We start from the raw sequence: 13,746 nt of genomic DNA, 5'->3' as shown, positions 1-13,746 counted from the left end.
GGTAGAAATATCTGTACAGGTAGTAGTACTAGTAGGAGTGGTGTGACTTGTAGTGCTATCAGACACGGAAGTAGTGCTAGAATTAGTACTACAAGCAGTACTACAAGTAAAATAGTTCTAGTGGTAAAAGTACTCAAAGTAGTCTTAATAGAAGTAAAAGTAGAAGTAGTAGTGTGTGCAAAACTTAGTACAAGTACTACACATAGTATGAGTTGTAGGCGAAGCAGTAGTAGAAGTACAAGTATTCCAGTACAAGTACAAGTAGCAGTAGTTTTGGTAGTGGTGATGGTAGCACTAGCAGACATCGTAGTAGCACTAGAGTAAAAGAAGTAGTGATGGTAAAAGTAATGGAAGTAGTGTGACTACAAGTAGTACTACAAGTACTAGGAGTAGTATGAGCAAAACTTGCTGTAGTAGAACAAATATTAGTAGCAGCTGTTGTCCAAGTACTAGTAGTAGTAGTTCAAGTGCTAGAAATAGTTCTACAAGCGAAAGAAGTTATAGTGGTAAAAGTACTACATTTGGTGTGAATAGAAGTAATAGTAGTAGTACAAGTACTAGAAGTAGTTGAGCAATTCTGTTGTAGTAGAACAAGTACAAGTAATAGTCCAAAAAGTAGTAGTAGTACAAGAGGCAGCATGAGTAGTCATCAAAGCAGAAGTATAAATTCTAAGTAGCCAAGGGTCCAAGAATTAGTCGCAGTCTGTGTAGTAGTAGTAGTAGTAGTGTATTAAGTACTAGTGGTCGCAGCTGCAGTTGTAGCAGTAGTCACTGTGTGTTAGCAGCAGTGAAGGTGCAGCAGCAGAAGTCACTGTTAAACTTCTATATGGAGACAAAGGTCAGTGTAGAAACCGGCCTGACAGCTCACATCCTGCACGTCTCTGAGTCACAGCAGCAGCATTAATAACAAACTGGAAACTTGAGCTGGGCTGCGGGTGTACACACACACACACACACACACACACACACCTGACTGGGGGGGGGGGGGGGTAACTGCATGAATGAGGATCAGGATGACCGCTGCTGTCACATGACAGCGTGTGTGTGCGTAATCTCCTTCGGACAGGGAGGTCTGCTTTGAAGCTCCACTCACACCCTGATGAGGACTGACACATATCCAGGACACTCTGAGACCACTTTGCCTTCAAGCGGGCGGCTCTGCAGTTTATCTGCGGGCTTTAAACAGTAAAACTTTAAATAATGAATAGTGTGCAGTAACATCCAGCTTAAAATCAAATCAAATGAGCCTGTGTGGAAGCTGATGGGTGAGTGTTGATGAAGGGGGACTGAGTGAACTACTGCCCTGTGGGTTTCTACTCACATCATGACTAAAAGATCTGATGCAATTTCATGATCAAATCTTTTTTTCAGGCATTTGCAGTGTGTAGTAATGATGACCCACCTATTACCTTGATCTCACCTGTTATTATCACAGTGTTCATTACACCTCCTTGATAAAACACATTGTAAAAGCTACTAGAGGATTCCTGTGGTTTTCCAGGGGAGAGTCTCTAGGTCACTCGCTCTGTTTGTATACAAAAGCCCACACCAGCGCTGCGCGTAAAAAAGTCTCCACCTCCTCCATCTGAGCGAGTGAGGCTGCTCCTCCTCCTCTCCTCCCCCTGCCTACACTCTCTCTCCCCCCTCCTTCTCCTTTCCTCCCTGTGGGTCCGGGCTGATGCAATGCTCATCTTTATAAAAGGGTGAGTCCTCACCCCTCCTCCAGCAGAACCGGGTCCTCTCTCCGAGCGCAGCGCATCTCTGGGAATTTGAATTAGAAACAAATCTTTTAAATCCTTCTGATTTTACGCATCGGTCGGTTTTATTCTAAGAGTATCTTCTTCTTCTTTTTTTAAATTCTGTGACTTGAACTGTTTCGGCTTTCTGAACCAGATCCTGCCTGGTAAATAGGCCCTCTTCATTCATTTGTCAGCTTGTTGATAGTCTGCCTAAACACACTCAAGGAATCAGGCGGCTTTTGAGAAGAAATCGTCCGGACATTTGTCTCTGTGTTTTTTTTTTACTGAACGGATTTTACAGGCATCCTGCCACATCTTCATCAGGTAAGAATGCCGGAATCTTATCATTTACTGTCAGATACTACCGGATGTGGGCGGCACAATCTATGAGAGACAATTCAAAGCTTAAAAATGGCAACATCTTCCTTTTTTTTATTGTTTTTCATTCATACATATCAATAATCTCCTCCTGGTCTGTCTTTGTTTATGATCTGAATCTTATATAATGTAAAGTAGATGCCTTGCCAGCTCTTTGGGGGCTAATTAGTCACTATTCAAAGTATTCCCTGTCAGATGAGATGTCCACATCTATTTGTAAAGAGACAGAAATGTCCTTCTGAAAGGCCCGAAGCGTCATTTCTTTACCAGGTCAGCCCTGGTCCAAACAAATAAATAAATAATGAAGCGGTGTGACAGTGATGCTGCAGTGCTGGACTCACGTCTGGCTGTGCCACGGGCTTTTCCACAATAATAATAATAATTAACCTCAATCTGGATGTAAAGGATGACATGTGTGCGTGCGTGCGTGCGTGCGTGCGTGTGTGGTTTAAAAACAAAAGGCTGTGATCATATAAAGCCGGCAGGGAACCTTGAGCGCGAGCCTCTGCGCAAAATGGAGAGCCATGCCCATAAAGAGACAACACGTGCCATTGTTTCCATCCGAGCCGGCTGTGGAAATAATGTCATTAAACGCGTCTGGGGTTCCGCCTTTCGGGCTCTGTTTTGGATTTACATGTGCTGACCGCTCAGCCGAGAGAGAAATATGATGTTATATTATATTATTATAATATCCACATGACGCCTTTTGCCTTAATGTCATGTGGTTGTGCGCTATAAAACGTCTAATAAATCTAACGCGAGGGGAAACAAGGCGCTGACACACCCTGATTTATCCGCATTTCATGAGATTTCGGAGGGAAATGTGCGCACAGACAGCGGGTGCGTACTGCGGCTTTTTTTTTTTTTTTTTTTTTTTTTTGTCATTCAGCTTCAACAGCGGGGCTGAGGTGATGTCGGGTGGACTCGGATGCCGGTCTGGTATTTTTCCACTGCCGGTGCGTCACCCACTCACCCCCCCCAACACCACCCCTCCCCCCTCCGAAGAGGAGTCACATGATCTGAGAGAGACAGAGACAGAGAGAGAGAGAGAGAGCTGCGGCGGCGCGCCCGCTCACTATAATATTGATTATTCTAACGCGGGCGCGCACAGCTATAAATAAATAAAAAATAATAATAACGGCGTGGCGCAGGCGGCAGGGTTGCGTAATAACATGACTAATAAATAAATAAAAGTGTTGTGGTTTTTTTTTTCCTGATCTGACATGTGCAGTATGAAACAGCCCACTGCCAAGACTGAGATGAGCCGTTTCAACATCTCTCCGGAGGAAGACAGCAGCAGCTCCAACAGCAATGAGTACACTTACCAGGACTGTCCCAAGAAGGTCCCACTGAGCGGGTGAGGCTGGGTTTAAAATAATATGTGTGAATGAGAAAAATATTAGAAAGAAATAGCTCCTTTCTGCTGCAGTGAGTAGTGCTCATGTATCTGACTCTTCTTCCTCTGAAGCCCTTACACTGACATCGACGCAGAGAGTCAAAACTTCCTCCCTGAACACAACCTGGGCAAGAAGAAGTATGAGACTGAATATGTAAGAGCCTCTCTTATCTACAGATCTACACTTTTATCCTTCTTGGATCAGTTGTTCCTCATGTCCTAACCTTTAATGTTTCCACAGCACCAGGGCAATGCCTCCTTTGGCATGTCAGTATTCAACCTGGGCAACGCCATCATGGGCAGTGGCATCCTGGGTCTGTCCTACGCCATGGCCAACACTGGCATCGCCCTCTTTGTGTAAGTCTGTCTTCACTCAAAGCGTTCTACATTTTACATGCTGAGGTAGAATAAAAAAAAAAAAGGGGGGATTTGGAGGTAATGCCCAGGCAAAAACACCTGCAAAGCACCTTCGAGGAATGCAGATCTTGGAGTTTCACTACAGTCGTAGAAGCTGGTTCAAAGTGAAGACAATCCACCACAGTGTTCGGCAGAGGCAGGTGCGGTTTTGTCTGTCGTGCCGAGGTCGCGCTGGGATCGAAAGTTTACACATCTCCACGGCTGAAGTACTCGCTGTCATGTTTGCTGTAGATAAAACTGGAGAGAGTTCATTTTGAGTGGGGAAAAACTGAAAAAAGGAAAGTTCTCCTCAAGGCAAATCATGTATTTTTAATGAGAGTGCCCCCTGTTGGTCACCAAGTGCAATTTCAGATGACAATATCTACAAATTGTCCATCACATTTCTCCAAGAAACACCAATTTGCTTTAAATCACACATAAGACATGCTGTCTAAAGAGGTCAGGATCCAGAAAGCAGCCGAGGAAACCCCGGCAGAGTGTCTTTTTTCTGTAAGAACATGAGTAGAAGCAGTAAAAGAAGGAAGGCAGCTGCAAATGGCACTCGTATGTCAGTTTACAAACACAGGGAGTGGCAGGAGAAGCGGCTTATCCCAGCTAATCCCACCGCATTTGGGCCAGAGTTACATAAACGGAGAGCTAACGTACGGGAGATCATGAATGGAGCTCAGCGTGGTTCACCGTCAGGAAGTTGGGGATTACAAAAGCCTAAAAGCTACTACGTGGTTTGTCTGTTTGCATTTCGACACACGGCCCGGCGCTCTTAACCTCTAGCAGAACAAATCGACTCTCATAAAAGGTCGTCCAAACCACATATTTGCTATATTCGATAAGAACTGTCAGAAGGGGGGATGGGCCCGATTCGCTCTGCTCACCTGCGACTACAGAACTGAACTCTCTCTGCTGCAAGGGAATAAAGAGGGGGGATGCATTTGGCTTCCCCCCTCAAATTGCCTAGTGACATCTGTGAAAGGCGACATTCACACGCAGGGTGGAAGCGCTGCATCTTTACAGCACGGGGCTCAAATGTCCCGGAGATTAATTTTCACCTGGACTATTAATAACCAGACACGCTGTGCTGGCTCGGCAGCGTCCCGAGGTCGCTAAGAGGATCCCGCTCAGGGAAACCTCTCGTCCTTGGCGACCCTGCTGACGCTGCTCGTGACAAAGAACACGCAGCCTGATGCTGCCTTCAAGGTCTCTGCTGATCGGGCCGACAAAATGTGGGGAAATGCAGGTTTTTCCTCGCATCGGATGATTTTCACGACTTCTGCAGACTCGAAGGTGTGATAGTCCTTCACTGACCACCAGTATCCTGACAAACATGCAAATTGATTTGGTGTAAGACACCTTGTGCCGCTCAGGCGGAGGACTGTCTCACCTTCACAGCAGCTAAATGTCAATGTGTTTGTTTACCACAGTCAGGGAAATACATTTGTCATTGAATTGGCCGTTAAAGTCAATAGAGGCGTTGATCCTAGAGAGTAACACGTGTAACAGAGCTGCACTTCAACGTCCATCAGGACCAGTTCATCATTGATTTTGCCGTTTTTCCTTGTAATTCCCGTCCAACATCAAATAAAAGATCCCTCTCGTCTGTTCACAGGATTCTCCTCATGGCCGTCGCCATCTTCTCCTTGTATTCTGTCCACTTGCTGCTAAAGACGGCCAACGAAGGAGGTGAGTCCATCAGGAAGTCGCGTATCCAAACCTTCCCAGTGGCTTCTTGAAGTCTTTCTGAACGCTAAATCTTTTTCTTTGCGCGTTTCTTCTTCTCAGGTGCGCTGGTGTACGAACAGCTGGGTTACAAAGCCTTTGGGATGCCGGGGAAACTCGCCGCCTCCTGCTGCATCACCATGCAGAACATCGGAGGTGAGAGACCGTGGCACTTTAACGGCAAAGAGAGCCTTATGCAGCTATAATTGACCTGCTGTGTTTATTCCACGAGCTGAAACACTGTTCCTCTGTGCCTAAACTGACTGCATGAGGGGAAAAAAAAAAAAAAAAGAAAAACAGAGATGTTGGCCGATGGAAGCCAGAGTGTGTGCTTTTGGGAATGCGGAGCAGCTTCCAGTAAAAACTTGAGTCATCCTGCGAGAATGTGTTGAACACTTCCATCTCAAATATTAGATCACTATTTTTGTTGTGGAGTCTCCTTCGTGGACACGACTTGGCTCGATTTACGTGGAAATATACTGACTGCAGTGTTTTTGTCTTCGCAGCCATGTCAAGCTACCTCTACATCGTCAAATACGAGCTGCCCATCGTCATTCAATCCTTTATGGGAGCCAGCAATGGGTGAGTTACCAAATGTTACATTGGCTTCCAAACTTATAAAGAAAAAGACATTTGATCACATGCAGGTGTTTAAAAGTGGAAACCAAAGCGTCTCTGTACGCGCCACTAGGTGCTACTAGTGGCGGAAAACTCTTCTTTCCTCCTTTAATTTTCATAATTTAGGTCTTTTTGTCATCAGTACTTGCTGTTTTTCTTTTGGAAAAGTTGGAAATAAGCGTATAAAGGTGACAATCTCGCAGCACCTAGAGCAGAAAAGACACAGATACGTTTAAAGAACATCCACGTTGTCTGACTTAACAGAATTAACTCTACAACAAGCCTGACTTCCAAGAAATCTGAGGACAGATTAACAAGATCATCTGATTAGATTTTGGTGGTGTTTCGGATCGGACATCAGAAGAGTTTTTCAGGTCTAACTATTAACCGAAAGTCAACACAGACTGTTTACACACCTAGATTTTGGTGATAGAACTGACGGACAGGCATCTCCCAAAGAACGAGTCATTTTCAAACGAGGTGTGAACGCCTCGCCTGGCTGAGGCACTCAAGGTGAAGTGGCACATCAGGCAAAATGGCTGCCGGTTGTTTTTCAAGTGCTGAGAGCCGGGGAAGGGGAAGCCTCGTCTTTGTCCTTCTGTTCGAGGAGAGGGAGGGTGTGTGTGTGTGTGTGTGTGTGTGTGTGTGTGTGTGTGGACGTTTTAAAGGGACGGACAGTGCTCGGTCTCTCCTCGCGGCCCTTCAAAGAGCCCTTTTAGTAGATGCAGCCGGTGCCGCATCGAGACAGAGCGCGGGAGGGGGGGGATGAGCTCACTGCGACCTCGCTTCAAGTTTAAAAGATTTATGTGGTTCTGCCGCTCAGTGCTGCTTTTGTTAAATCTATTTGTGCGAGCGATGCAGTCATCCTGCGCAGGGCAGCTTGTGTCAGCTGACGTTCAATTGTTGGTTAAAAAACAGGACGTGACGAGACGCGTCAGAGCGGCAGCGGAAAGCTTTGATCAGAAGATTGTATAAGAAGATTCTGACAGCGAAGCAGTTTCATGTGAGAAAAGTCCGCTCGTGGTGCTGATTATTCAGTTTTTCCTCAGCTCGGAGGAAGATGCCTGCATGTGATCAAAGCTACTAGATATATACATGCTGTTAAAGCTGAGCTGAGCCTGAAACAAAGGCAAAATCTAGACGTGTGTTATTAAAGAGACATTCCACTGATGTAGCACCGCACTGACATTTAGTAGGCGGACCTGTGAGAGAAAGGTTAGAAAAAGAATGGTCAGAATCGAAGCAGCACGGGCTGAGATATCCTGAATTTAACTCTGATGAACGGGCCCAGCCCCTAAATCACTGGATCCCACATTTCCCATGAATGATGACATCATCAGGGTTACTTTAAAGAGCTCCTCCCGAGCCACAGAAGACAATGCACAACTTGTTGGCATGCCCCTTTAATTTATGGTTCATGTTGTATCACTGACATGTCGTGTCCTGCTGTGTTTCAGTGAATGGTACACTAACGGTGACTACCTGGTGCTGCTGGTGACGCTTGTCATTATCCTGCCGCTGTCACTGCTCAGGAACTTGGGTAAGCAACATGTGTGTGTGTGTCTATAAAGGGTTGGTAAAGGGCTAGTGACGCACTGGCATGTGTGCAACAGCTGAAAAAAAAAAATCTGTTCACAGCTCAGAGGGAGGTGATAAAACTGCTCTCATTAAAAACAGAAGCTCATGTTTGTGTTTTTCCTCTCCCCCTCAGGTTACCTCGGCTACACGAGTGGTCTGTCCCTGCTCTGCATGGTGTTCTTTCTGATTGTGGTGAGGAAAACCCACCGTTTCCTCTTTCATCGCACATACAACCACACGACCACACAAACACGTATTTCCGGCACATCCCCTTTGGCACACGAGCCAGGCTGTTGTGCCAGATGAGTCTGAGAACAACTTTCAGTTTTTCCATGGAATCTGCGGCTCCCCTCGCTTCCCAAACAGAGGCGGAGCAGGATTCATTGACAATAAAACCCTTGTAAAACATAAAACATCATAAAAATAGATTGTAATGAGATTTGGCTGCAACTTCCATATCTTTTACGGTTGGGTTATAGATGTTCACTGTTTTGATTTAGCAGTCGGGCTTCGGTGGGGTTTTTTCTTTCTCGTGATGAGCGAACACGCGCTTGCTAACTTAACCGTAAAATCTGATGTCTTGTCCTCCAGGTGATCATCAAGAAGTTCCAGATCCCGTGCCCTCTGCCCGAAGACGTCAGCGCTCTGAACGAGACGTTTAGCAAAGTGTTAAACGCCACCCTGTCCCACCTGAACACCACCGCCGTGGACTACAGCGAGGACGCCTGCACGCCGAAGTACTTTGTCTTCAACTCTCAGGTGAGAGGAACATCTGGAGAACTTAATTTCGCACTGAAACAAAAACCTTGTGTGATATTTGGGGTTTAACTTGGAATTTGTTGCTCTGCTTTCCAGACTGTCTACGCTGTTCCCATCCTGTCCTTCGCCTTCGTGTGCCACCCTGCCATCCTGCCCATGTATGAGGAGCTGAAAGAGTGAGTGTGCACTGCTATTGTTTCATTACCCAACAGATTTAAACGCAAGGGTTTGTCTCATATTTGCACAAAAACTGTTCCGGTGTCTAAATTAAACATCCCCCCTTCTCTCGCCCAAACAGCCGTTCCCGCAGAAAGATGCAGGGCGTTGCCAACGTGTCCTTCCTGGCCATGTTCATCATGTACCTGCTGGCCGCCCTCTTCGGATACCTGACCTTCAACAGTGAGTCTCTTTGACAATCGACAAAAACAATTGCGGTTAATGTGCACAAACTATGAATAATGTATGCCGAATGTGTGGCGGCACTACTTAGCTGAATAGTCTTGGCATGTAATCGTGCCTGTGTGGGTTTACAAGCGGTCATTGTCCTCAAAATCCAAATGTCAGAGTAATCAATCATCCAAAGTTACAGGTAGAAGCTCTCAAGTCCAAATTAAACAGCCAGTGTCCTGCCTGGAACAGGATCCACAAGGCCTGTTATGCAAGGCTGCGAAAAAAACCCACCTGATGCAGCCGGCCAGTGTGCCAACATGTTTGTGTTCCTGTTTGTTATGGCAGGGACATGATATGAATGCGCGTAACGGAGCGTCCAACTGATTATACAACAGCATGAGAGTGAGCAAACACTTCCTCAACAGGCATGACAGGGCAGAACCTGATTTGGGTGGTGCAGACAGAGTTTGAGTCAGGGCGAGTAGGGATTGAGAAATCACCGTGACGTTTGTTCCAACCTGCTTTGTGGGGGTTGCCACCTTGAAAACAGATAGTGAAGGAACATAATGGAAATGAAAAAATGGAGGCAACGACGGTAATACAAAAAGACTAGGGCAAGATAGTTTTTAGCCAGAGAAGGTTTGGTGTTTTCACATTTACTGAGATAAACACAAACAATATTAACTATATTGAACTATTTCTTGGCATGTTCCATAAAATACAACTAAGTCTACAACCGTGCTAGCTTGTCTTTGAGGCTGTAATTTAGGTTAAGCTAAATGCTAACTTCGACAAGCTATCACGCTCAAGTTGACAATGCTAACATCAGGGTTTTAACAATAAACCGGTATCAAGTTATACCGTAGTTTGAAAATTGACATTTACTTTACCGTGTACATTTGCATATCTACAGTATTGAATTATTATTAAAAATAAATATATTTCAAGTTTATATCAGGTTCCATGTCTGTTAGGATGTAATGTTTTGTGAAATTAGGCTAAAGTAAAACATTTGTTCAACCATAAAATAGTTCATAAGGCTTCATTGTAACTGCTATTAGCTAATAGCTAATGAAAATAGTAATTGTGTATTAGCGCATAACGTTAAACGGTGATATTTCCTGAGATAATTATCATATTGCTAAAATAACACACCGTTGTAACGCTAGCTAATATGCTAATGTCTAGTAGGTGTAATGTTTAATCGTTTACCACCTTAGTTAAGCGTGTTAGCATGCTAACGTTTGCTTCTCTGTTTTTGTGATGCAGTTCATGTGGAGCCTGAGCTGCTGCACACCTACTCCAAGGTCTACAAGTCCGATGTCATCCTGCTGATCGTCCGTCTGGCTGTGCTGACCGCCGTCACCCTCACCGTCCCCGTGGTGCTGTTCCCTGTAAGTGTCACGGAGATGGAGCCGATCTGACATCGCTGCCGCCACAAGAACTCAGCCGTTCATGTAGGATAACCATCTCCTTCTGTTTCTCTCTGTGTAGATCCGCACCTCCGTCAACCAGCTCCTGTGCGCCTCCAAGGAATTCAGCTGGATCCGCCACACCATCATCACCATGGTCCTGCTGGCCGGCACCAATGCCCTGGTCATCTTTGTCCCCACCATCAGAGACATCTTTGGCTTCATTGGTAAGTGTCTATGTGTGTGTTAATGGGTAGGACAATGCTGTTAAAAGAAAAGCATCAAAGAGACCTAGAAAACGTGACTAAAATGTCAAATTTCTTCCCTCAAATAGGTGCCTCTGCTGCTGCCATGCTCATCTTCATCCTGCCCTCGGCTTTCTACATCAAACTGGTCAAGAAGGAGTCCATGAAGTCTGTGCAAAAGATTGGGGTAAGGAGATAGTTCTTACACTGACGCTCGTATGTTAGAGAGCTGGCAGAATTCCTGAAAGCTGTCTATATGCGCATTTTTAGACTGTTAGCTAAATGTGAATTCGTCCTCCTCTCCAGGCGACCCTCTTCCTGATATGCGGCTTCATTGTCATGATCGGCAGCATGAGCCTAATCGTCCTGGACTGGATCCACAACGCCTCAGCCAGCACGGACGCACACGCCGACGGACACTAAAGCACCGCCTCTCCCGCTGCGTCCCGCCGAGGAGGGAGGAGGGAGGAGTCTCTCGGCGGCGGGCATGCTACGACCGCGCAACCAACGAAGATCGAAAACTATTGTAAAAGAAGAAAAACACAACGAACTCACTTGATGCTCGGCTTTGACTTTCCTGAGCGACAAAACCATGCCATTCCGAGAGAATGTATCCGAACTTTGTACAGTATGCTGTTATAGACCACAAAGATGGTGTTTTACTTGTTTTTTCTCTTTTTATCGTAACTTTTTTCATTGTTTTTGCTCGTTTTTTTTCTAATTTCCGATTGTTCTTTTGTAGTTATGGTACAGCTGAAAACAAATATTTGAAGGTGCCTCACATCCGAAATGACATAGTCGTAGAGTTCAAAAATGCAGCTTACACTCAGGTACGGTGTTATGTGTGTGTGGCTGTGACCTCAGAGCTCGGCAACAACGAATCCTGCTGAGAGAAGTGCGCCAATCTCCCGAAGATCGACTCGAGGCAACAGACTTGAAAGTTCATCCTCCTCAAGGACGGTTAAGTTCCTTCCAACATTTGTTGTCGTCTTTTTTTTTTTTCTCCTTTTTTACTTTGCCAAAAACGTATTTGTAAAGCATCTTTGTATATTGAAAAGCACTTACTGTTCAGCACACTTGTGGAGAAAAAAAAAAACCAGACATGTCAGTTTTCACAGGCGAGGCCTACTACACCGCCTATTCAGTATTCGTACAAAGGTTTTCTAACCTTGCTTATAGTGTCAGCTTTCCTCGTTAAACATAGTGTAAGACAACAGAACCTGCCTTTTCAAACCCGACACTGGGAGCTGCAGAGTTCCTCACACGAGGACTCTTTTCTCGACTGTATTTACTCTTTATAACCTGCTGAAGATCTTGTTGGAATAGCGTGTGCAGCGACGACACTACTGCTTCGAGAACCTGGAGGCCACCGAGCCTTCCAGTTCCACCTCCCCACTCAGGGGAGGTGGGAAACTTAAAATGTTTTTCTTTATGGGAGAATACTTTGAATTTGACCACATGCAGTGGTTGTAATGTACCTGTTAAACTTGCAAAAAAAAAAAGAAAAGAAAGAAAGAAAAGTCAGAGGTCAGGTGTGCTCTTAAACACAGTCAACCAAACAACAACTTAGAAAAAGCTATGGAGACCATCTGTCACAACATTTTGAGTGTTTTTACGTATGGTTGTGCAGTTTTTCTGCTTTCAACGTGTTTCACAACGAAGAACTTGATCGCTCGGCGTGGACTCGCTCCCGGTCGAGCCGTGAACCTGTCATCTGACGGTGCACTGTGCTTCCAACACTAAATTAACACATCACCAACTGTTATTGTCCAACATCTATTTATGGAAGACCGTGAAATCAATGTAATTTAATCTATTTTACTATATTTATATAATATTGTATGTATATATATATGTATATATATCTATTGAGTTCAACTGTACATACGCTTCGTTTTGTTTGAACTTTTTTTTTTTTCTCCTTTTTTTACAATAATGCATTGGAGCTGTAAAAACAAAAAACGAAAAACCCCCGAGCTGCTGGTGAATTTGTGATATTGAATCGTCTCCGACACACTGGAGCTTCAACCGTTCATCTCCGTTAAGACTGACTGAATTATCCTACTGTGTTGATTCTGTGAAAAACTGTGTTACATGTGGAAGCCACTGATACAGCGGCAGCAGTCTTGTTTCCTTTTGCCCCTGAACACGATCCTGGATCAGCTAAATGTTCTGTACGCACATCTTGGTTGGAGAGCACGTCAGCCATCTCTTGACCTCAGGAGCAAAGAGGGCTTTGCCCGCCAGTGTTACACTCTTGTTTCAATGAAACACTATGTATATCCTGTAAATAAGGTCCAATTAAAATCAAAGAGAATCTATAACGTGGACTGTTGGTGTTCTTTGTGTCCTGTGTTAGCTCCTTTTTGTCTGAGCAGGGTTGGTGAACTTTAAACTGTTCTAGGACTGCTTAAAGGGTTACTCACCAATTTACCAAGGAGAAAAATTTAGAGATTGAGGTTTTCTTGAGCCGTAAGTTCCTCTAAGTTGCTTTTATTGTCCTTTAACTCTCCTTCCTCTATTATTCCAAGAAGAAATTTAAGGCATTTTCCTTCAAAAACTATGAACTATAAGACCCCCTAATGGCCAATTGTGACAAGAATCTGATCAGACATTTCCTGGTTAACTGCTTGATGGAGGATTTAAAGGGTGACTCCACTGATTTTACACATTGGAATGTGTTTACAGGCCTTGGGGAGTACTACTGCACATGTGAAAAAAACACACTATAAAGCCTTTTGTGGCTCCAGAGGAAGCTGCCTGTCATCTGATAAAGTGTCTCCAGTGATGTCTCTCAGTGGCTATGTTGCATTGTGGGTAATGTAGGTGCCAGGAAGAAGAAAGCGTGGAATAAAAAAGGTTATATCTCTGGTTCTTCTGTATCGATTTTGATCATTTGTTTTTAAACTGTCAATAAGGAGTCAGTGCACTTCTTTTTAAAACCTGCCGCCTACATTGCCCACAATGCAACTTAGCCACTTAGCGACATCACTGGAGGCAATTCATCAGATTACATCCAGCTTCCTCTGGAGCCACAAAGGGCTTTAAACTTCTTCTATTCACATATACAGTGGTTTTCCCCAAGACCTGTAAACACACTC

The 13,746-nt window shown here is 44.7% G+C and overlaps 1 protein-coding gene across 1 annotated transcript; it reads left to right on the top strand.

Annotated features, from left to right (window-relative positions):
• Positions 1-1,715: 1,715 nt before the first annotated feature.
• Positions 1,716-12,969, top strand: slc38a2 (solute carrier family 38 member 2). Its single transcript, XM_084345904.1, has 16 exons — positions 1,716-2,063; positions 3,349-3,474; positions 3,586-3,667; positions 3,755-3,870; positions 5,534-5,607; positions 5,707-5,799; positions 6,150-6,225; positions 7,719-7,801; positions 7,973-8,031; positions 8,431-8,598; positions 8,695-8,774; positions 8,897-8,997; positions 10,258-10,382; positions 10,483-10,627; positions 10,735-10,832; positions 10,952-12,969. Exons 2-16 carry the CDS (start codon positions 3,350-3,352, stop codon positions 11,066-11,068), a joined length of 1,542 nt encoding a protein of 513 aa, XP_084202030.1. The 5' UTR covers positions 1,716-2,063; position 3,349; the 3' UTR covers positions 11,069-12,969.
• Positions 12,970-13,746: the final 777 nt, after the last annotated feature.

This window comes from Pagrus pagrus (genome assembly GCF_965226575.1).
Source record: "Pagrus pagrus genome assembly, chromosome: 23".
Taxonomy (NCBI): domain Eukaryota; kingdom Metazoa; phylum Chordata; class Actinopteri; order Spariformes; family Sparidae; genus Pagrus; species Pagrus pagrus.
Note: the sequence above shows the minus strand (reverse complement) of the source record. Positions and strands in the feature narration are given on the sequence as shown.

Bases quoted from the DNA above. Each gene is read 5' to 3' on its own strand.
- slc38a2 (XM_084345904.1), top strand. From the start codon at position 3,350: ATGAAACAGCCCACTGCCAAGACTGAGATGAGCCGTTTCAACATCTCT. The intron at 10,628-10,734 runs GTAAGTGTCTAT...TCCCTCAAATAG, and splicing joins AGACATCTTTGGCTTCATTG to GTGCCTCTGCTGCTGCCATG. The intron at 10,833-10,951 runs GTAAGGAGATAG...CCTCCTCTCCAG, and splicing joins AGTCTGTGCAAAAGATTGGG to GCGACCCTCTTCCTGATATG.